This window comes from Staurois parvus, unplaced genomic scaffold (genome assembly GCF_062004578.1).
Source record: "Staurois parvus isolate SC_StPar_1 unplaced genomic scaffold, SC_StPar_1.0 ptg001647l, whole genome shotgun sequence".
Lineage (NCBI taxonomy): Eukaryota > Metazoa > Chordata > Amphibia > Anura > Ranidae > Staurois > Staurois parvus.
Window position 1 is genome coordinate 26,981 of NW_028319443.1, and position 25,361 is coordinate 52,341.

The 25,361-nt window shown below is 42.3% G+C and overlaps 1 protein-coding gene across 1 annotated transcript in view; it reads left to right on the top strand.

The window, feature by feature from the left end:
- Positions 1 to 25,361, top strand: part of LOC149434872 (catenin delta-1-like) — a gene marked incomplete at its 3' end in the record, with an annotated part of 273,021 nt that overhangs the window by 20,327 nt on the left and 227,333 nt on the right. Inside the window, exon 4 of the mRNA XM_089663279.1 lies at positions 22,216 to 22,444. Coding sequence (XP_089519405.1) covers positions 22,216 to 22,444 — 229 coding nt within the window. The remainder of the gene's footprint in view (positions 1 to 22,215; positions 22,445 to 25,361) is intronic.

The window sequence follows — 25,361 nt, forward strand, 5'->3', positions numbered from 1 at the left end:
CCCCCCTCTCTCTCGCCCCCCCTCTCTCTCGCCCCCCCTCTCTCTCGCCCCCCCTCTCTCTCGCCCCCCCTCTCTCGCCCCTCTTTCTCTCGCCCCCCCTCTCTCCGCTCTCTCGCCCCCCCTCTCTCCGCTCTCTCGCCCCCCTCCTCTCTCTCGCCCCCTCTCTCCCCTCTCTCTCCTCTCTCTCCCCCCTCTCTCTCGCCCCCTCTCTCGCCTTTCTCTCGCCCCCCCCTCTCCTCTTTCTCTCGCCCCCCTCTCTCTCCTCTCTCTCGCCCCCCTCTCTCTCGCCCCCCTCTCTCTCGCCCCCCTCTCTCTCGCCCCCCTCTCTCTCCTCTCTCTCGCCCCCCTCTCTCTCGCCCCCCTCTCTCTCCTCTCTCTCGCCCCCCTCTCCCCTCTCTCGCCCCCCCCCTCTCCTCTCTCGCCCCCCCTCTCTCCCCTCTCTCGCCCCCCCTTTCTCCTCTCTCTCCTCTGTCTCGCCCCCCCCTCTACTCCTGGCGGACGCATCAGTCCTGGTTTCAGTCCCGTCATCTCCAGCAGGACACTCTTCAAAAATAGGCATATCAGGATCCTCTGGACAGACCTACAAAGCTCGCGTCAAACGTGAAAAAAGCACTGTGGTGGTGGGAGGATCCGACCAACCTGTTGATAGGTCTGCCATGGTCCTTTACACTGTCCAAATGCCTGTGGATGGATGCAAGTGCGTGGGGAGCCCACATCAAAGATCAGACGACATAGGGTTCGTTGTCCAAAGCGGAGGCAGTTGAGGGCCATCCAACTGAGTTTCCTCTTTTTTCAGCAGTTAGTAAGTGGGCAGCACTTACAGGTCCTCTTAGACAATATAACAGCAGTGGCTTACATTTCAAGACAGGTGGGCACAAGGAGCAGGGGCTGCTGGAGTTTGTACTAGAGGTCCTGTTTTGGGCAGAACAGAATTTAGCCTCCTTTCCGATCGTTCACCTAAAGGGCTCGCAAAACCAGCTGGCGGACTTTCTAAGCAGGAGAAAAGTAGTAGAGTCCGAGTGGAGCCTGAATCGGGAAGTTTTCCAGTTAATCACGGAAGCTTGGGTAGTTCCTCAGGTCGACCTTTTTTGGGAATCACCTAAATGCAAACTCAACACTTTTCTCCCTGCACAGGGAAGATCAGGCTGTGGGCTTGGATGTGTTTGCTCTACCATGGAATTACCTCTTGTCCTACGTGTTCCCTCCCTTTCAGCTCATTTATCTGGTGCTTCTAATGTTTGAGCAAGAAGTGACAAATCTAATCCCAATTGTACCTTACTGGCCAAAAAGGTAGTGGTTCTCGACGCTACTGAATCTATCTTCCAGACCCTCCTGGAGACTGCCAGACGGGGGAAAATGTCAGTGTGTCTTATGTAGCGAATATGGAGCGGCCTGTCCGGTATTTCCGCCACTGTGTCAGAATACTGGGCCGGTTGCTCGGCTCTTCTCTGCAGCAGGACCTTACCTGTTCCTCGGTCCAGCGCTGTACAGTCTTCCAGCGCCGGCATCTTTAGTGTGGGCACCCGGCTATGACAGCCAGTTACCCGCTGCGCATACGCGTGAAGCCCTGCGCTTTGTGAATGGTTCGGAGTCTTCTGGAACACATGGCAGGTCCCAGAAGATGCCAGGCCATTCACAAAGCGCAATGCTTCTCGCGCATGCTCAGTGGGCACCCGGCTGTCACAGCCTGGTGTCCACACTAAAGGGAAGACAACACCGCAGAAGTGGGAGCGGGTACCTGTCAAATTCAGCTACCCACTCCTCCTCCCTCCCCAGAGGTCTGCTGTCTCTTGTTCATCCCCTGTACTGTGTCCGCAGTCTCTGGTCATCCCCTGTACTGTGTCCGCAGTCTCTGGTCATCCCCTGTACTGTGTCCGCAGTCTCTGGTCATCCCCTGTACTGTGTCCGCAGTCTCTGGTCATCCCCTGTACTGTGTCCGCAGTCTCTGGTCATCCCCTGTACTGTGTCTGCAGTCCATTGGTTCAGAATATTTTTTTTTCTCTTGTATTACTCCTCTAAAACCTAGGCGTCTTATGGTCAGGTGCGTCTTATGGAGTGAAAAATACAGATCCAACTAGTTCAGGAGAAGAAGCATTTTATACTTTTGGATGTGAAAAAATGTCTTTTGCAGTTTTTGGAGGTCTCAAAGGAGTTCACGAAGTCAAACACCTTGTTTGTACTTTTTTTGGGAAGTCGCAAAGGGGAGAGAGCCTCCAAAAGTGCTTTGGTCAGATGGCTCAGACATGCCATCAAGGAAGCCTATGGAGCAATAGACAAAGATCCTCCAGTAGGGATTGCAGCACACTCTACAAGATCAGTGGCGGCCTCCTGGGTTGAAAGTGCTGGTGCATCTCCAGAACAGATTTGAAAGGCAGCTACATGGTGCAGCTTTTCCATATTTATATGCCATTATAAGGTGGACTTGTTGGCGGCTGCTGACCAGTCTTTTGGTAGGAAGGTCCTGCAAGCGGTGGTCCCACCCTAGGGTAAGTTACTCGGTTATCGTCTCCAGGTGCTGTCCTGAAAGACGATGGAGGAAAACGTTAGACTTGCATATGATGGTGTTTCTAAGAGCCTTTCAGCACAGCAGCAAGCCCCCCCTCTCCAGGTGCTGTCCTGAAAGGCTCTTAGAAATACCTTCACTGGTAATTCTAACTAAGGGTTTTGTTTGTTTTTATTGTGTGTGTGGTTTTAAAAGTGTTTTCTTGTACATTCATTGATGGACACCGCTCTTATTGACCTTAGGATTTATAGTACCACATACAGGAGTAGGATACTAGGCAGGAAACAAAAACTCGGCACCACCTATGGGCAGTCCTAGCTGGTATAAAACCTCTCTCTGCTATAAATGGCGTTTTTTTTCTGCCTAGTGTTCTGGGAGGGATTTTCTTCTTGTAGAGATCTTTAATCGGTTCCTGGGCTGGGGAACAGGTTGGTTAATCAGTCTGGCTAACAAGAGTGCATAGACCTTTTGCTAACTGTTGGGCCGGCTGCGACAAACCCTACCCAGGACCGGGGTGGCCAGTGAGTTAAACATATTTTGCTGGGGCACATGACCTGATGTCGGAGTCTGTGGTGTTACCCTGGCTGAAAATCCCCCACTTTGGTGGAGAGGAGGATCTGTCATGGAAACCTTATCTACGTGCTTTGCTGGATCGATAAGTAGCCTTCCCCTCCCGGGACGTTTGCCTGAGGGTAGTTCACTGGTGCCAGGGGTCAGGTGTTCTGTGCCCCTCTCCTCCCCTTCCTTGATGAGTAGAGGACTGGCAATGGTGAGAGGTGTGAAATAAGGACTTGATCCTAGGCTCTGGGCATGTTATCACTTTCTCTGGCATGCTGGGGATGCTCTGGGCTGCCTGCCAGCTTAACCTCTGGGCCTCCCTGTGGGTAGGCTCACCAAGCAGTCTCTCAATTTAGGGTGCAGTTTTATGGCTTGCTGGGCTGTAGCAAGCCATAAAACCTGCCTGTGGCCATTTGCCCTTGTTGGCTCTGCCTGGGAGCCAAACTGCTTTGAAGTTACATTCTGGTTTCTGGTGGAGTTCTTTGAAATATAAATGGAGATTCAGAATAGTGTGTTATTTCCCATAGCTTCTTTAGATGGCAATCTTCCCAGCTGGAGGTGTAAATAACATTCTAACATAGCTTTTACACAATAAGACTTCTAATAACAAAATATGCATTCAATATATCCACTTCATCAAAACTAAATGTTTTATATATAAAATAGCTATTCCATTTTCCCTCACAATCCCTCCTCTTGAACATTCTTGTCCAAACAATTATCCCTTCCTAAAAAATAAATTTGAGAAACATATTTGTTATATCAAACAATTTGTACATTAGTTGTGAACAGTTGGGTTCTTGGATTATTCACAGTGTAGAGGTTCATTTGGTGACAAAGCTATGTAGGGCCTTACTAGATGTGGATATTAGGGGTACTGGTAAAATTGAACAAACATAGGATTACTAGGTCTCATTACACATACAAAACCTAATATAACATATATTTTGAAGAAGATAACACTTAGTTTACAATTCCTCCCCTCCTTTAAATTCTCTTACATCTCCCTCTGTTTGCCTAATTTAAATTAAATATTTCTTTCTAGTTCAGATTTCTCCTGATTTATACATCCAAGTTACTTTTGCAGAAAAATTTAATTTTGCTTCATGAAGGCTGAAAAATACGAAACATTAAATAATAAATTAAACTAAAAATCAAACTCTAAAAAACTGTGTTGGGCTAAGAGTTTATAAACGCCGAGTCTTTAGTTGATTCCTTCAGTGTATCCTTGACAGCTAGTCCTCCATAAGACTGTACTGCAACACCTAAGAACTCATACAGTGTTCATACATAATATTTTCTTCAGGATCATCGTAGTCCACATGACAAGAAACTTCTGGTAGGTGTGCAGATCTGTTGCAATTATAACAAACTGAGCTTTAACTTATATTCATGAACAGCTGAAATGAAAGTTCTTCAGATATTTACAAAGTTTTTGAAACCACTTTTCTCCATCACTGTTTGTGGCTGTTTCATAAAGTTCAGAAATAAGGGAGGATATTTTTGAAGATGGTGTCATTCAGATTGCTAGTCTACCATTAGATATTTAACAAAAATGCCCATGGCGTTTATATTTCTCTGCCAACGTAAATCCATGTTATAGAGACAATAAGACCTAGAAGAAAAGAAATACATCTTTTTTTTTTTTTTAAATATTTTATTATACATTTTCAGTATACCAGTTACATATACAAAAGCCAATAAATACCTACTCGCATAACATAAAATACTCATATTTATCTGGCATTATTTCAAAATATTAACTTTACTCTTGGTATCCTTTTTCCCCTCAACTTTTCGCCACCCTAAAACCCTATACCACCGCAGTCTCCCAACCCTTCCTACCCAGCCCTGATTATGTTCTTTCCTGTTTATTCTATTGATCTTATTCGAAGAATACTATTATTTTTAATATTACAGATATCCTCGTCTTTTCTTTATTACATATATTCCAGGTATGCATCTGACTTTTTAAATTTCTCCCACTTTTACCATCTTATATGGAAAATCTCCATCCTATCTTCATCCATATGGTAAAGTTCATCCAGTCTATAAATCTTCTCTACCCTTTCTATCAAATCTTTTACTCTCTGTGCCTGTGGTTCCCTCCAAAATTTGGGTATCAGGCTCTTCTCAGCTTTCAACATAAAGGTGAGTTATCCCCTCTTATCCTATGTGCTACATTCGGAGTGATATACCATCTTGCCAAACATTTATAATTAATTTCTACCTCCTTTTATATTTACATTCCTGTGAATTAAACAATACATTTTCTTCTGTTTTTTTCTCATCAATTATTACTCCTAAATCCCTTTCCCATTTTTCTATAAATGGTGGTCTTATCGTACTTAAACCTGTGAGAATCTTATATATTTTAGAAGTCTTGTGCTTCCCATCTCCTCGTGTTTCTAGTACGTCAAAGGGGTTCCAATCATCTTCTCTTTTTTTTTTTTTTTTTTTTTAGTGGCTTTGGGAGGTTCCCTATAAAATGTTTCAACTGAAAATAACGCCCATCCATTCTCGTGAATATTTCCCTCTTGCTTTCCAATTCGTTAAGTGAACATATTTCCTCTCCATCCATTATATCTCTTAATTGAACTTCTTTCTTCCTTTATCCACTTCCCTGTAATGCTTTCTTTACTTGGATGGAAAAACTCTATTCCCAAGAGGCATTAACAGTGAATTAAATTTCCACCCCATTTGCTTGTGTAAAACATCCCAAACTCTTAAGACATTACGTGTAAACAAACTTGTGTTATCTGCTAATCCACGGTATTGAGGATGTAACCAAATATTTCTACTTAAATTGACTTAATGTATTTTCTATTTTTACCCAACTTTTTGCCTGTGCATTACATGTCCAATCATAAATTCTCACCAGTATTACTGAGTTGTAGTATCTTTTAATGTCTGGTACTCCCAAACCGCCATTCTCTTTGTGTCTACTTAAGATATCATATCTAATTCTAGGTTTTTTATTCCTCCATATAAATCTTGTCAGGATTTTTTTAATTATGCTAAAAAATGCCTCAGGTAGTTTAATTGGTATCATTTGGAATTTATATAAAATGTTTGGAACAATCACCATTTTTATCAAATTTATCTGTCCAATCCATGACTGAGATCCCCATCCCTTTCTTTATTTCATCTTTAATCTCATTTAATAGTGGAATATAGTTCAATCTATATACATTTTTTATAGAAATGGTCAGTTTTATACCAAGATATTTTAATTCTCTTTCTCTCCAGACGAAGGGAAATTCCTCCTGTAACATTTTTTTTTCTCTGTTTAGCAGGTTTATATTTAAAATCTCTGTTTTAGTTGGATTAATTTTTAAATTTGACATATCACCATATACTTTTAAGGATTTCATTAAGTTTGGCAATATTATCCTTGAGTTTCCTACATAGAACAGCATATCATCTGCGTAAGCTGCCACCTTATGCTCTATCTCTCCTACCCAAATTCCTTTTATATCTATGTTATTCCTTATGGTAGCCAAGAGAGATTCCAGAGATAAAACCTATAACAATGGAGACAGAGGACATCCCTGTCTTGTTCCATTCTGCATCTCTATATATTCTGACAGTTCCCCATTATCCATAAATTCGGCCAAGGGTTGGCTATATAATTTCCTTATCCATTCTGTCATTCTAGCTCCGATTCCCAAAACTTCCAGAGTGTCTAACATATATCCCCAATTTACGAATGCCTTCTCATCGTCTATCGAGAGTACCAACGCAGGAGTCTTCTCTTTCCTACTTTTTTTTATGAGAAACTGGGATCTTAATCCGTTATCTCTACCCTCTTCCTGGGACAAACCCTACTTGGTCTATATGTATCCACTTCGGCATTAAATCGTTCAATCTATTTGCTAATACTTTGCATATAATTTAGTATCTGTATTTCATAGGGAAATCGGTCTATAACTTGAACAATGAGTATCATCTTTTACCTTCCTTACGTATGAGGACAACATGAGCTTGCAGGGATTTCATTTCCATCTCACCTCCTAAGGCATTCATATATGTCTTCAATTTTGGTAGTAATGTTTCTTCATACTTTTTATAATATCTCACTGTATACCCATCGGGTCCTGGACTTTTCCCGGCTGCAGTACTTTTTATTGCCATATGTATCTCTTCATGTATTAATACTATTTCCAAGGATTTTAATTGTTCACTTTCGGTAATCCCACTTTTTCTTTTATATATGTCTGTCTTCTTTCTATTTTTCTTACTTTGTCTTCTCCTGTAATATCATGGGGCCTAATATTATATAACTTGTAATATTCTTTAAATACTTTTGCTATCTCTTTAGTTAAGTACACTAGTTCTCCTTTATCATCCCTTATTTTCTCTATATAGTTCCTTGACTTTTTTTTTCCTCAGGGCCTTCATTAAATATTTTCCTGGTCTATCTCCCCATCTATATCTTTCACTAATTTTATTAAAAACGTTCCTCTTATCTTCTTCCAGAAAATGATTTAATTCTTCTTTTTATTATCTTTTGCATCCCCTCTTTTGTTATTTTATTTTTATGTATCTGCTCTAGATTATGGAGTTCACTAAAAAGTATATTAATTTTTTCCCTTCTTTCCTTCTTCCTCTTTGCTCCTATCGCTATTAGGATTCCTCTAGTATAGGCCTTATGAGCTTCCCAAACTGTGGCTACCGACACTGCCTCAGAATCATTTTCCTTAAACAAGTGCTCTATTTCCTTCTTAATTTTTTGTTCCATCTCTTGATCCTGAAGAAGTGTCTCATTTAACCTCCATGATTTTCCTCCACTCTGCTCATTACCCCATAGTAATTGCATTGTGACAGAAGCATGATCAGAAATGTACATAGTTTCTATGTTTACTTTAACCAAAGACTCAATAAGTCGATGGTCCAACAGTATGTAACCCAGTATTGAGTACATCTCGTGTGCATGAGAGTAAAACGTATAATCTCTTTCCTTCATGTGCTTAATTCTGCATATATCTTCCAGTTGATATTGGTATAACATTTTTTTTCAGATTTTTCAGACACCTACTACCATCTCTATGCGCAGGAGAGGTCACATCCATCTGTGGATCCATACATAGATTGAATTCTCCTGCCACAATCAAACCACCTTTTTTACAATCCATTAATTTCCTCGAAATATTTTTTAGGAATACCTCCGGTTTCTTATTTGGGCAATATATATTTGCTAATGTACATTCTATTTCCTGTAAATTTCCTTTCAAAAACAGGAATCTCCCTTCTGGAGCTACCAATCTCTCTTCTAACTTAAACCTTATATTTTTTGCAAATCCTATTGCCATTCCTTTTGCTCGTTTAACTGGGGAATCTGCATAATACCACTCTGGATAATGTCTGGATCTTAACTTCACATTTGTTTCTTGTACCAAATGGGTTTCTTGTAAAAACACCACTGAGGAAAATCTATGTTGAAGTTCTTTAAGAATTCTAAATCTCTTCCCAGGACTATTTAAAACTTTCACATTATAAGTCACGAAGTGAATCTCTTCTGTTTTTCTCCTTTTTTTTTTCGCCTCCTCTCATCCCTCTTCATCCTCCTCCTCTCTCTCCCTCTCTGTCATATCTTCCACTTCGTTCGCTAACATTTCTCCAAACTGGTGTACCTCCGACTATACCACACAATCTAAAGCTGCCACAGAATCTTAGGCTAACTACTACTTCCCCATACCCTTCCCCACCCCCCTTTTACCCCTCCCCATCCCCCTCTAGGCTTGCAATTTGCCTGCAAATCATTTGTGGTCCTAACCCCACCTTTGATTCAACTTTAAGGTGAAGCTCTGACCATGTACGCCTCTCCAGTTTGCGTATCTCGTCCTCCATGTCCCGTCATGCTCTAGAAACTCAGGCCACAAAAGAGAGAAGAGGTAGGAGTGGAGGGAGAAGAAACAAAAAAAAAAGAAAAAGAGGAGCACAAGGGACAGACCAAAAATTAGTCTCTCCCACCTCCCCCTTCCCATAGTCCGACACAGATACTGTTTCTACTCTCTATTCCTCTTTAAAGCTATCTGCCACCCCTCTTTTTCCCATAACCCACATCTCCCTTCCTTCTTCCTCCCAACCAGGAATAACTATTTTCTGCAAATAAGTCTCTCACAAAAGTCTCTCAAATCTTCAGGGAAACTCAGTCTTGCTAAGCGACCATTTTTCCATTCGATTAAACACTCTGGGAATCCCCAACTATATTGAACGTTCTGCTTTTTCATTTGCTCCAGTAATGGCTTCAAAATTCTCCTTCTTATTAATGTTTCCGCTGCTAAATCAGCAACGATCTGTATATTTATTGCTCCATATTTTATTACTGCTCTTCCTTTTATCTTCTTCCACAGCTCTTCTTTATCCCGATAGTTATGGAATTGTACGATCACATCTCTTGGGTATTTCTTTCTGCCTTGTTGTTTGAGTCTTGCAATTCTATATACGCCATCAATTTTAAGAGACTCTGTTGTAGATCCAACCATTACAGTATTCAGCATTTTCCCTATTATTCCGATCAAATCTTCTCCTTGAGAGATTTCTGGAAGGCCTTGTATCCTTAGGTTGCATCTTGTATTCCTATTCTCCTGGTCTTCCAATTTATATAGCAGATTCCTTTGTTCTTTTGTCATTTCCATTGTCCGTTTTTCTAATTTCTGTATGACTTGGGCATGTTTATCTAGTTTTTCTTCCGTCTCCTTCACACTTGATAATATTTGCCCCAGATCTTTATATAATTTCACCATTTCCTGTTTTATAGATCTTTCAAGTCCTTTAAACATTTCTGCTATTTCTGTTTTAGTGGGCATTTGTGAGCTCTTCTCTTGTTCTTCTGAATTTTCCATGTCCACTTCTTCTATTAGTTGACTACTGTTATCCATTCCCAGGGATAGTCTGGAACATTCTTCAACACTATTTTCCATCTCACATCTTCCATTTATTCCCTGTTGTCTCTCTGGGGTCTGTTTCTCCTGTAAGGGTATATATTTTTTTAATTCAACTTGTTTGGGAAGCCTTAGGCCCTCCTCCCTTTGACACTTAGTTTTTCATACTGTCAGTGACTGTTTCAGTTTTTCCCGGAGCTGGGGGGTTATTTTTATATTATCAAAATTATAATCCTTCAAAGATGTTATCCTTTAAATTCTTCTTTTCCTCTCCCCCCTCTTCTGAGCTCATCTGCCAGGGTCCACTGATCTGCAGGGTCTTTATCTGCCTTAAATTGTCCTCCTTCCACTCTTTTTCCCTTCCAAGACCCTTTGGGTGAGCCCCCTTTCAACGTTAAAGCACAGTTCAATTCCCCATTCAATACACCGATCACAGTACTCTTGCCGCTCACCCTCTTGTCTCCTTTTTCCTTCTCTCCAAGTGAGTTGGCTTCAGATGCTCTATCCTGGGGATTGTTGCCTTCAGTAGTCCCCCCCCACGTCGCAGGCAATTTTAAGGGGGGCTCCCGCATCCCATTTCCGATGGTCCCTGGCAGCAGCAGTGCATGTCAGAGAGGAGAAAGCCGGTGTCTCTCTCATTCAAAAAACGCCGACCGGCTTCAGCGCTCCATTACGGCAGATCACGTGGCCGCCCAACATCCTCTGAGCTCTGGCTGAGTCCGCCTCCTCTCTTCTTCAACTGACCAGGCTACCCTTTCTCCGCCATACACAACGGGGCCCGCAGGACTCGTACCTCTCCGGGAGGACCTGCGTTAGCTCCAGTATATCTCCCTACAGCTTCTCAGGCATTTTTTTTCCTTTCCCGGCAGGACAATGTAGGTGCCTGGTAGCCGGGAGCTCTCCACGCCATGATCAGGCTCCTCCCTCCTCCGGCTAAATTCCTTCTAAGGACACCAATAATTGCAGCTGTTTGGTTTCCATGCAGAAGTAAGAAATACATCTTAATACAAGGAGAAACCATTCTCACTTAGTATAATGTGTTACTCAACCATAATCCAAACTTAACTACACTATTCAGAATTCAATGAAACATTCATGAACAATAGGCTATCTCAAAGGGGACCTATCATGTATGACTGGAATCAGTGACCTTGAAGCTGACCAGGAACATGTAAGCACAGAGACAGGAGACTTGGAGAGCACAGAATACAGGACTTAGAAGAATGGCAGGAGTACTGTTCAGCACTGGGGTACTGGTCTTAAAGGTAAGCAGGACACAAAATGCTAGTAAGAAACACTTGTAGCACTGGGGATCAGGGCTCAATGGGAATGCAGGTACACAGGATATAGCTGATGTATCAACGATTCTAAGACGGGAACGATACCCAACGTGTTCTCTTGGGAGAACACAGCATGTCCGCACATGCAACAAGGGTGAGGGCCCTTGGAAGGGCCAAGGCGCAGAATCTTAGGAACTGCCTTGTCTTCTTCAGAGCTCTTGAAGGTAGAGGTGGGTTTGCTGCAGACGGTCCCCAGGTTGCGGTCCTCGTACTCACCCAGGTATGCGGCTACTGGGAACTACCAACTGATAAATAAGAACTCCTTGCAGCAATGAAGCACAGGGATCACTGGACAGTAGGGAGCTCAGTTCAAGTTGACAGGTATGCTTGGAACCACACGGACACTGAGAACAGGAACACAGACACACAAGACAACTTGGAGTAGGTAGCAATGCAAAAAGGAGTCTCTAAGAGCAGGTAGAGATGCACGGTGACACCAAACAGGAAACAGGATTGAAATACATTCGAAGACACAGAGGCAGACTGCTAGGACCTTTTTAAGGTGTAAAGCCTGAGGCAATGAGCCAAATTAGAATGAAAAGAGATGGCCTGGCTGGTCTTGTAGTTCATTAAATCATCAGCAGGAGGTTGAGCAGCCTTAAACACAAGCCTTGTGGGACAATAGGCAGCAGCAGAACCTTATAAGTTATGGAACTACATGTACCAGCATACCTGCTGCTCTTTGGATATTTCCAACTCTCTTGCAGACAGATTTGAAGCAAAGCTGAAGATCCCTGACATAGGCCTAATTTTAAATCTTAACAATATCCAACTAATCTTAACAATCAATATAGTAACACTACCATACATTCATTATATCTCTTAGGATATTCTAGGTGTTCAGATAGAGAAACAATTATTCAACTCAATCTTCGTCAAACTTTCTTCTCACAATAATATAACAACTTTATAAGACAGAAAATGCTTAGTTCTATTGTCAATGGTAACAGAGAATTTCTGGCTTTATCTGTTTGATTTGGGGACCTCTTGGGGTGTCGAAACTCTTTAATACCAGAGCCCATACATGTTAGATCAGGACACACAACAAAGAAGATCTAGCACCCAATAAATAGGCAACTAGGAACTGTTAAAGTCAGTACAAACTCAGATGAATGCACCAATATCAGCTAATGGGGGTGAAACCCTTAAGTATTTACATAAGGAAACAGACTAATAAAACAAGGAAGAAAACAATTTGGAACAATACTTCCATTGGTGGACTTTCCAGGAAGGCTGAGATCTTCTGTACTGAAAGCCTGAAAGAAGTCAAACCAGGGCATTGATCTGATCTAATGGTTAAAGATCTTTAACACCAACAAAGCATACAGTACATATTTTTAACATTTTCTCTCATAGTTTTTCTAACAGTGCACTTTTCTAATACCAAAAATTGTTCACGTCAAATAATTATTACCACGTGGGTTTTGTTTATGGTATACCATGTAGAAAAATTATTGTTCACCATGGTTAAATTAGCAGCTCAATGTAAAACTTTTAATAAGCTACCATTTGTCTGCAAGAGCGTTATACTTCACATACCGAACACATTGGAAAACTCTTCAAACTGTATCTCTAGAAAAACCACACAATATGACTATATTCACGAATACACAACAATTCACTATTCACAGCTAATTTCCTTTTAAAGTTCACTTGGCTCAGTAAATTTGCTTGACCATACAGATGTTCACACTCACAAACCATGCAATTAACCTGTGTCAAAGAAAGGAAGGGGGGGGGGGGGGGGTCAGCACTCAGTGGGCTGTCAGCACTTTAAACTATGAGACAGCACTCCTGATTTTTAAACTTTAAACAACATAGTGAAAAGGCTTTTTACATGCCACTATTTTAACATTTCACTTGACTTTTTATCAATTTTAATAACCAATGGGTGTGGCTTCGATGACCAAAATTATTAGTTACAGCAACCATTTCACAATTTTCAACTTACAATTTGTTTAGATGTACTTTTTTCAGAGTAAGCAATATATTTTAAAATATTTTCTACATTAAATTTACCACGTTCCTAAATTGGATAGGGCAAAACGACTGCATATTGCACTCATTTCACAATTTTAAGTGATTAGTTACCCCAATCATATGGCTCAATTTGTTTAAACTTCTAAAAGTCAAAAATCTAAATTTTAGTAATTTTCAGATCAAAATGTGTTCAGCTTCTAGATGTTGCCATGACCAACATGGCAGTGACTCGTTACGTTTACATGTAACATCACATCACCGTAAAATATAAGTAACAAAAACAAAACAAATCATTATGCCACTGATATTGAATCATTATTGTCAAATATTTTGCTGACACAGCACTTTAGGCACATTAATACAGTCAACCCAGACAACACAACATACAATCCATGGATCTCACACGTCTTAACACAACAGCATACTCTCACAATTTAGGTTGCTGAAATTCTAGACAAAAATATTAACACATCTCTCCAGTAAGGCTGCACTCTTTTTTTTTTTTTTTTTTTTTTTCTTTTCTGGACTGTACCTCAAACCTTTACATAGTTCAATATATGTCTAATTTTTTCCTCCTTTTTTTTTTTTTTTTTTTTTTTCCCCCCTCTTTTTTTTTTTTTTATATCTGGTGTTAACATTTACAGTAGGCTCTAACCCATGCCTCCTAGTTAGGTCATTGTAAGTAGGCAGGGTGGTAGTATAAGGTATCATGTGCTTAGTTATTTTAGCAATATTATCGGGTTCATGTTCTTATATAGGACTATAAGTATTTTATTTCCTTTTTAAGCATTTTTGTTCACATTGTTCACTCACATTTGTTCAATTGTCTTAGCTTTGAAAGTATCTGGATAGTACTTTTTACATTCTTTCAAGAGCTTAAGGTGAAATTTCCCTTCTAGGGGTACTAAACCCCTGTGTGCCTTGGTTCCATTACTTGAGGCATTCGGCCACTCCTGTTCCATAGTTATATATCATGTATTATTATTATACAGTATTTATATAGCACCAAAAGGTTTGCTCAGCGCTGTACATTATAGTGGGGGACAGAACATGAGACAATACAGTAACAAAACAGTAAACAAAGGGTTCGAGAGCCCTGCTCTTTCGAGCTTACAATCTAGGAGGGAGGGGATAGTGATACAGGAGGAAGTGGCTGTGGGGGATGGAATGGTAGGAAGAGTGGAGGAGATTGCCTGTTAAGTGAGGGTGGGGTAGGCTTCCCTGAAGAAATGGGTTTTCAGGGTGCGCCTAAAGGTGAGTTCCAGAGGATGGGGGAAGTCCTGGAGAAGTCCTGCAGTTGGGCGTGGGAGGAGAATACCAGGGAGCTAGAAAGTAGGAGGTCTTGTGAGGAGCGATGAGTACGGGTTGGGCGGTATTTGGGTATCAGGTCGGTGAGGTAGTTTGGGGCAGCGTTATGAATGGCTTTATTTCAGTGTTAGTATTTTGAATCTAATGCGTTGGGCAATCGGGAGCCAGTGGAGGGAATGACAGCGAGTGGTGGCAGAAGCGGAGCGGTTGGTGAGGTGGATGAGTCTGGCCGCAGAGTTCAGGATAGACTGAAGTGGGGATAGCCTGTGTTGTGGTAGGCCGGTGAGAAGGGAGTTGCAGTAGTCCAGGCGTGAGATAATAAGGGAGTGAACGAGTTGTTTAGTGTCTGGGGTTAGGAACGTACGTATTTTGGAGATGTTGCGGAGGTGGAGCCTGCATGAGTTTGCCAACGATTGGACATGGGGTTGGAAGGACAGGTTTGAGTCTAGAGTGACACCTAGGACTTTGGCTTGCGGGGTGGGACTGATGGTGGCGTTGTTGGTCGTGATGGGGGGGGGGGGGGGGGTCGGACTGGGGGGAAAATTAGGAGCTCGGTTTTGGAAAGGTTCAGTTTGAAGAAATGGAGTGACATCCAGTCTGATATGTTGTTCAGTAGGTGGGCGATACGGGTGGAGACTGAAGGGGTAAGGTGAGGGTGAAGAGGTAAATTTGCGTGTCATCTGCGTAGAGGTGATAGTTGAAGCCGTGGGAGTGTATCAGTTTGCCGAGGGAGAAGGTGTAGATGGAGAAGAGAAGGGGCCCGAGGACAGAGCCTTGGGGGACCCCAACAGAGAGGGGGAGGTGGTAGCGTTATAGGTAATGCTGAAGGAGCGTTGGGATAGATAGGAGGAGAGCGGAGTCTCTGATGCCAAGGGAATGTAGTTTATTAAGGAGGAGGGGGTGGTCAACTGTTGAAGGCCGTGGAAAGGTCGAGGAGTAGGAGGACTGAGTAGTGGCCATTAGCTTTGGCGGTTAGCAGGTCATTAGTGATTTTGAGTAAGGCGGTTTTGGTGGAGGGTAGGGGACGGAAGCCAGACTGTAGTGGATCGAGGAGGTTGTTGTCAGTGAGGTGGGAGCTTAGGCGATTGTAGACTAAGCTTTCAAGGAGCTTGGATGTAAATGGCAGCAGGGAGATGGATCTAAGGTTGTTCAGGTCGGTGGGGTCCAGGGAGGGTTTTTTTAATAATGGGGGTGATGTGCGCGTGCTTTAGGGGGGAGGGGAATGCACCAGTAGAGAGGGAGAGATTGAAGATGTGGGTGAGGGAGCGTAGGATGGAGGAGGAGGGTGACCGGAGGAGTTGTGTGGGGACAGGGTCAAGGGGGCAAGTGGTGAGGCGGGCTTCTGAGAAGACCTTAGTGACCTCAGTGGTTGCAAGGCTGAAGGAGCAGAGTGTTGGGGAGGTTATAGTGTGCGGGGTGTTAGGTATGGTGGGGGGCAGGGCAGTTGCGAGGTCAGAGGAGGGGGGAGTTGATGGGGTTATGGTGGGAGGGAGGCTAGGTGGGGTCGTAGATTGAGCATTGGCAATGTACTTACGGATTGCGTTGATCTTATTTTGGAAGTGATTGGCAATCTCGTGGGCGGTGAGTGAGGTACTGGGTGGAGGTGGGGGGGAGAGAGTAGGGAGTTGAAAGTGGAGAAGAGCCGGCGAGGACAGGTGGAGAGGGTGTTGATGAGGGTAACGAAGTAGGCTTGTTTGGCGACGTGGAGGGAGGTGGTGTAGGTGAGGAAGGCGGATTTGTAGAGGCAGAACTCTTGAGGGGATCTGGTTTTGCGCCATAATCGCTCCAGCGTGACTGCGATGTTTACGATTTTTAGTGTGGTCGTTCTGCCAGGGTTGAAGCGGTCGGGGTCTAATGCTACGTGTGGTTAGGGATGCTAAGGAGTCTAAGGCAGCTGACAGCGAGTCGTTATACGTAGTAGTGGCCAGGTCAGGGCATGACAGTGGAAGGATACTGTCATACAGACGGTCAGCTGCAGAGTGGAGAGCGGCCGGATTCAGGTTGCGGAAGTAACGGCTGGTGATGGTTTGACTTTTAAGGGGGGAGGTGTTAGAGGACGGGGAGATGGAGAACGAAAGTCTTCTAGGAAGCGGGATACGGGTCGAAGAGGCCAATGGATTACTGCAATCCTCAGAGGGGTGGGAGAGATGTCGGATCCAGTGGGCCTCGAAGGAGGAGAAGGATAGAGAGGGGGGGGGGGGTTTTGGAGGACCTGGAAGGTGCTCAGCTATGACAAGAGCATGCCGACCCCACCACCTCTGCGACCGCTCAGTCTGGGTGAATGGGACCAGACGAGACCTCCATAGGAGAGTGCCGCAGGGGAGGTGGAGTCAGTGGCTTGGATCCAGGTTTCAGTGACAGCTAGGAGGTTGAGGGAGTGGGAGATAAAGAGGTTGTGGATGGTGGTGTTGCAAACCGATTGGGCATTCAGGAGTGCAACCGAGAGTGGAGGGGTGGATGCAGGCAGGAGGGGGACAGGTATAAGGTTGAGGGGGTTGCGGCGGTTTGTGGGAGTAGGAGGGTGAGTGAGGTGGTGAGGGGCCAGGGTTCGGGGAGATATCCCCGGCGGTAAGGAGAAGGGTGAGAAAGGTGGCATGGGAGCAGGATGTGCAAGAGCGTGTGGGTCTGTTGGTGGTGTGTGGGTCGGTGGGAGAGTGGAGTATCAGGAGGAGGTGGTGAGAGCCGTAGAGGGGAGATGAAAGTAGTGAGGGTCCGATGTAAAGTTGTTTTGGGGGAGTAGGGGGGGTAGAGGGAGGAGATTTTTGGAATGGAGGAGGAGTACAGGTGGCATATTAGGAGGGTGAGTGGAGTGCTGGCCAATTGAGGGAGGTGAAAGGTTTCACATCGGGGCGTATGGATGCGGAGAGTCTGTCGCGCAGTGGGGTCTCGTAGGCCGGGTTCATCTGTGGGAGGAGAGGGAGAGTGGTGGGCAGCTGGTCTACTGCTGGCTAGTCGTGGTGGTCTGTGGGTGCTGTGGGCCGGCGTCTGTAATCTTTGGCCATCCAGGAGGAGCTCCCAGTGGGATCACACAGATTCCCGTCTGGGGGTGTACACTGTGGTAGAATTCCCCATCTCACACGCTGGTGAGATTTCCTCAATAAATAATCTATTACGAAGCCCCCACGAACAACTGCAAAGATACGATATACTTAGATAATAGCAGGAGCTGTATATCTGGCCCCCCAATCAAGGCCAAGGATATATACCAGACTATACTACCTCAGTCACATAGGCCGAGGGGATTCAGTTATACAGATTAAAACAATTCAGGAATGTAGAAAGTACTTATCTCTAAAAGAGACTGTCCACAATTTCAATAGGAGAAGATTATAGAACTTTTTAGAGAAAGTATAGTATCTGACAGCTCTGTTTCTCTAAAAAGTCTTCCACATCAGATTATAGACACTGCTGTAGAATAAAAAGACAGTTCCTCTACTTGTGGTGGGACTTTATGGAGAGCCACACAGAAGAGAAAAAGAAGAAAGATGTATCAATCAAAACTGGTACTAAAGTTTTAAGCAGTGCTGTTTTTTAAGCATACACAAAAATTGGTGCAGCGCTGAAGGAATTAATATATAAAAGTGCACTAATACAAATATTAAATTATTAAACACAAGTGATAACATGGGAGTGAATCGCTACAATGAGTGCAAATATATAAGTGCGGCTGTGAAAGTAAAAAAACAGACAAAGAAAGTGTTCATATAATGGTGAGGGTCTGACAAACACCGGTCAGAACATTGTGTCGCATACAGATCCTGTTGCACAGGTGGTATCAAAGAATCCATGTGACTTTATTCCGTGCAGGGAATTGGATAAAAAAGCGCCTGTAACAGCCCAGTAACAAACTGCAGAGATCCTACCTAGAGGCTAGGTAGGATCTCTGCAGTTTCTGTTACTGGGCAGGTCAGGGATCGGGTCTTCTGACTCAAGATATCTTGAGGTATGACTGATAAGGTACTAAGTGGTGGGGCCCTGGTTCATTGCCATGGGTGACAGGCTGCTTAAAAAACAGACTAAATGTTAGCATTGCACCTGAAATAGGGCAAATCGTTCAGCAGAACACATTCATGCAAAAGGACAGTAATAAGTAACAGTATGGAAAGTAAAAAGAAAAGAAAAAATTCAACAGTCAAGGTTCTTGGAAAGGGTACTTTTCCACTACGTCGACTTTACAGAAATAAGCACAGCACAAGGGGAAATCATAGTAAGCAGAAAGTTAGCTTACCACTGTCGGCAGAGATGAATTCCCAGGTTGTGCTGTCCTGTTCTTTGTCCGTAGAGTTTCACTTTCCGGCTAAAGAAGGACCAAAATTGATGGGAAACTCAAAACTCATGGGTTTTAGTAACATTTTGACTGCTGAAGCCAAATTGAAAAGTAGATGTGTTTATAATATGTATTAATACAAGCATGTAGTTGGATCTTCATGCAGGGAGAGCAGAACAATACAGTGTTGGATTCAAAGTAATGCTCTAACTGCCTTGGAAAGGCAATACAATTTATATGTGGTAAGACGGGTGGGAACCTAGCTATCTGACTGCTTTGAAGTTACATTCTGGTTTCTGGTGGAGTTCTTTGAAATGTAAATAGAGATTCACGATGGTATGGCATTTCCCATAGTTTCTTTAGATAGCAATCTTCCCTGCTAGAGGTGTAAATAGCATTCTAACACAAGAAATATAGCTGTTGCACAATAGGATTTCTAATAACAAAATATACATTCAGTATATCCACTTCATCAAAACTAAATGTTTGATCTATAAAATGGCTGTTCCATTTTCTCTCACAAAGTCAACCTCTGCAAGAGTCTGTGCATTGTGGCGTACAAACAAGTAGTTACCAGGGGTAATGAAAGTCTAACAGCCAACGCTAGCAGCATGTTGTGAAGTGTATTAGCTGTGACAGGTGGGGTGTCTAGCAGCGAGGGAGTTGCTTCTGGTTTGGTGCTTTTTTTCTGAGTGGCCGCCTCCCATAGCACCGAGAGCAAATAAGTACAGCAGGGGTCCTCATTCTGTCCATTGGGTATGGAAGAGGAAGAGTTCACACACGAGGTCCTGGCTAGGTGCACAGTAGGACCCCGTTCTGTCGCTTGGAGTAAGGTGGCAGAGATGCACTGGATGGGTGGAGCGAGCATAGGCTCAGCATGTCTCATAATTGCAACAGTTACAGTTGGTGTGCATTGACTCATGGACAGAGAGAGTTAACTGGAGTCCAGTTTATTGTTCAGTGTACATGGTGTACGGCCATCTCCAAGTTGAAGGTCAGTCAGGAGGTTGAGTTATCCCTGAAAGTGGGAATAAGAAAAATTTATAATAGCGCCTATGGTCAAAATTATATAACTTACTAATAGTGTACCAGCTGCAAAAAATCACCATATATAAAGTGTACCAATAAATAAATAATTTGCGCTAGTAAATGTGTATAAATATATAAATATATATAAAGAAATCATCAAATCATAAGTCCAGAAAAAAATATATATATGCCAATACCACAAAAAAAAATATAAAAAAAAACTTTTAAGTGCAAAAAACTTTTGTGCAAAAAAAGTGTCTAAATATGAAAAATTTCACCAAAAAACCTTGATAATATAATGGCAGATCATCCATAAATATATCTTCAGAAACGGAAACTCTGCAACACACCGATCCTCATCGATCAAAATAACAGGATGAAAAACTTTGTAGTTAATCGAAAATCCACTTCTCCAATAGATAAAGGACCACCTTCAAACGTATCCATGGGGGGAAATGCCAAGCACTCGAGAGAAACAGACTTCATGGTGCAATATTATAAAAACCAATTCCATTATTAGGTACTCATTGCACTTAGAGCTTGATTGATGTGACGTCATTACGTTTTTGGCTGCCAGCTACTGCGCATGTGCTGAGTAGCCAGGCTCGTTTATGTGATTGCTGTTATGCTGTTGATGCTGGTGTCGGCTGGGACACCTCTTGAGTAAGTGCAATGAGTACCTAATAAAGGAATTGGTTTTTATAATATTGCACCATGAAGTCTTTCTGTTTCTCTCGCGTGCTTGGCAATTCCCCCCATGGATACGTTTGATGGTGGTCCTTTATCTATTGGAGAAGTGGATTTTCGATTAACTACAAAGTTTTTCATCCTGTTATTTTGATCGATGAGGATCGGTGTGTTGCAGAGTTTCCGTTTCTGAAGATAATTTTATGGATGATCTGCCATTATATTATCAAGGTTTTTTGGTGAAATTTTTCATATTTAGACACTTTTTTTGCACAAAAGTTTTTTGCACTTAAAAGTTTTTTTTATATATATTTTTTTTTTGTGGTATTGGCATATATATATTTTTTTCTGGACTTATGATTTGATGATTTCTTTATATATATTTATATATTTATACACATTTACTAGCGCAAATTATTTATTTATCCCTGAAAGTGGCCTCCACCTTGTCCCGGGGCATTGATGAGCACGAACACAGTAAAGGTGCCCCATGTGCAGGGTGCGTAGACCCCCCTCCATGGTGCCCGGCGTAGACCAGAAGAACCCACTCTAGGGTAGGCTTCTTATGTGAACCACACTTGGCGCCCAATGAGGAGGGGATATTCCCTCCGCAGGAAGGAGGAAGTTCCACCTACCTATTCTATGGGCTAAATTTTAGAGGTATTTTTCATAGCTCTTTCATAGTTGGCTGTTGGGGAAGGGGGGGGGGCGCAGGGGCAGACCCTTGTGAAGTCAGTACTAGGTACTGTTGGAATGACAGGGTTGAATATGGTGGGGCTTTCAGTAGAGCTTTTTAGTCTGATTCAATCATGGCCTTAGGGTTTAGTACCTAACCATGCATGTGCAGTGCTCATTTGCTACTATCAGCTTCTCATTTTACTATGTGTCTACGAGCTTTGTTTGAGTAGTATTAGAAGACAAGTAGAATAGCAGACTTTCAATTCCATGCTTATGCAGTTAGAACTGCTGACTGCAATATAATGGCAGTGGCCCATGCATGCATAGTAGAGAATGTCAGTGTCACGCATGTACAGTTACAAACCTACGAAAAATATTTACGAATCACAGATTTCAACGGGGTTGTTAACAAGCTCACAAACTCTGGTAAGGCAGCTGTGAAACAAACAGGTCTCTAAATGGGTGCCTGAAAACCTCTCAAAGTATAGGTGTACAAACGGGAGCCAAAACAGCATGAGAGCTCAGTGCTTTTCCATCATACGGTCATGTAAAAACCGCTAGTGTGTTTTGGGGTCAACAAAACTCCCCCTGTCATCAGGGCTAAGATTAATAAAATAAGGACTTTAATGCAGGTGAAGGAGTCCACTCACTCTAGACCCTCATAATGAAACCTCTGCAGATCATTTCTACCTCCCTGCACCTTTCTTTCGCCACCCACCTTATTTTGCACCCCTTTCCCTCATCACTCAGAATCTGCACCCCCCTTCTTTAGTCAGCCTATGCTTCAAAGCCAGGCTTCTTATCTCTTCCCATGTTCTTAACAACGCAACTGTATAGCCCCCACCACCACACTCTCAGCTAATATCTGCATATCTTGTAAAATCTGTTGAGGCTGCTTTTGATTTTTGGTTAAAGATATAAAGTAACAAGAGTAAGGCAATTTTTTTTTTCACTGATTACTTGTTTGTTTCTCTCTAGGAGTTATGAGGATCCACTTGGCGATCATTATGGCTCATCTTTGCCTCAGTCTGGAAGTCTTTCCAGTCTTGGACCTGCTCCGTTAACTGCAGTACCCAGCGGCCCATGGCGGCAGCCAGAACTGCCAGAAGTTCTTGCTATGTTGAGTTACACTCTGGATGCTGTCAGACTAAATGCTGCTGCCTACTTACAGCACCTGTCCTATCGTAATGAGGAGGTCAAGAAAGAGGTTTGTGATTGGCCTGTAGCTGATGCTAATAGGAATTTTCTTTTGTTATGTAGCACAAAAAAAATATAAATATTGTTGTGATAATAGTTAACTGTGAAGTTACTTAGCAGATGTTACATATTCTGAGCTCTTAAACGTTACAAATTATCAACATAATGTCAACAGTGGTTATAATACTTTAGAGATGCCTTTTAGATCCGCACAGGCAATCAATATGACATGTCTGAAGCTATAGGCGTCCATACAGAGGCTGATTTATTTTATGCAGATTGCTTTATGCTTCTTCGGTCAGTTAGTGGCTAGTGTGGGCAGTAACCTTCATTTGTGGCCAACAGATACACCTGCTGAGGAGTTGAATGGCTAAGATGATCATGTGAGGATGGATCCCCCTCTTTTTTTTTTTTTTTTTTTTTTTTTTTTTTTTTTTTTTTGCAGTTAGGTTAGGACTTATGCTTGATCATTAGCAACATCAAGGGCCATATTTCTGCTCTAGCTATTCTCTCTCCTTCTGCTCAAGCTAATCCTCTAGCTTTTAACTCTCTAATCAGCCCTATGTTTGGGGGGGGGGGGGTATCACTCATGGCTTCCGCTTGTCCAATCCATTCTCCCTCCTTGTGATTTGAATTCTGGTTCTTTGTGCTTATTTTCAATAATTTTTTATTGGCACTTAAACCATATGTAAAGGCAATAACATACATACATTTTATGGAGTCTAAGCTCCATGTAACATATGCAATATAACATATATGGACATATAGTTGTTACTCAATAACATACATATGTAATATCAATGGGAATTAAAACTTGAAGTCAGTTGGAAAATCAAGAATCATAGCTAGGACATTCTATCCAGGCTGCCAGGATTTTACAAAAGGTGCAGTATGAGTTATTACTAATGGTAAAGGCTTTCTCATAAGAGAAGTTTATTCTAACCATTGAGAGCTCTTCAGAGATATTAGGGGATACTTGAGATTTCCAATTTCTTACTATTATAGTTCTAGCTGCCAAGAGAAGATGTGTTAAAACAATAATAGAATAAAAGTGAGCGCTAAAAATACTGAAGCAGCTGAAACACTAAAAAGGTAAACCATATTCCTTCAATAAATCTGATAAAAAGTGGGTAGTACAACGCAAAAATTGATGAATAGATACGTAAACAGACTAATTGCATGAAAAACGCACATATATGATGGGCGTGCTTTTACCGTATAAATTCACACACTATAGCAATAAGTGCATAATGACCATATACAATTCATAAAACCATAAGATGATAAATCCAACTTTGGGTAACAATATTGATACCAAACGCATAAACATGAAATGCATTCGAACATACGTATATGATGGGTGCGTTTTTATCATGTACAATTCACACACACACTATAGTGATAAGTGCGTAAGTCCAACTCTGGAAAACACTATTGATACCAAATGCATAAATGTGAAATGTGTTCAAACCATATAATGTCATAAAATTATCAAAATGGATCTCCAGGTGATGTAATTAAATCCCAGTATGTAGATAGTCCTCAGGTGTGTGTGCCAATAAATATATGAAATGCGCACTCATCAGATGCGCTAATAAAAAGCGCGTTGTATCAAATATGGTAGATCAGTCACGGGTCCCTTCTAAGGGTGGTCCGGAGTGTAGCCTGGGGGTGGGTGGCCTTCCTTAGGTGACAGGATGTTAGATAAGCCAGTTTGTATGGTTCAGCCTCTTCCAGGCACTGGGAGATTCACCAGGGATCGCTGGGGGATTTAAAGTGCTCTGTGCAGAGCAAAGAATAGCGATAATCCCATAGTGTATTCAAATAGTACTTTAATTGTAATGGTTCAAAAGGATAAAATCCACAACGTAGAAACGTACAAAATTGCAGTGCAAACGGGAGCAAAATAATAACAATTGCATGAAATACGAACTAACCAGCTGGTGTCATAGGGTGGCTAGACGTCAACGGCTTGCAGGGGCTCCTTGACGCGTTTCGTACTACAAGTACATTGTCAAAAGGGGTATGCCTATTTGCAGCCTGACGTCTTGATTATGCTGTTTATATACTCTGAAAATGTTTAAAAAAGCGCCAATGATCGTTGGGCGCCATCTTGCCGAAGACTGGCACAAGTGCGCATGCGCGGAACCGTGGGCGCCATTTTGCATTGGTCTATAGCATGGGAATCATATAGCCGAGTGTCGACGTTGTACTGCGCATGCGTCATTTTCCCTTGGTTTAGGGAAGGGGGGATGCAATGCAGACAGCTCTGTATGTATAGGTTTACACAGCATACAGCAATAACGCCGCACACTGTTTTAATGAATTCAACAACTTGGGCACTTGAAGTGCTAGATCTGGTTGACAGATGCCAATTTTTGATCCGTGGAAAATTAATTGCGTCACACCGTTGACACATGTATCGCGCATGAGCGGGCACCATTTTCTCAGAGTCTAATAGGGGGAATGGCCCAGGCGCCATTTTCCCTAAGTCTTAAAATGGGGAAAAGTGTATTTGTTGTTATGGTAGCAATAGATTTGCCAAATTTGACGCTCCCTACTAAGGGGAGACAAAGTACATATTCGATGTTTTTAGTGTATACTTAATAGTAATATCAAATATATGCATCATAAATTAGTATAAAATTGTATAATATGCTATAGGTACATAAAAAGCCACCAGGATTATAGAATACATACATTAAAAAACATGCATGGACATAAAATTGATCAAACAGTATTACACAATTCAAAATAAAATCTACGATACATACTAAAATGTGTAAGTATAAAACTGCATATTCCGCATGAGATACAATAAATAAGCAGCATATATTAAAAAACACCAAAATGACGTACAATCAAAATAAAAACAAAACAAAAAATAAAATATAGAAATGGTCATATCCATCAGGAAAACGGTTAAT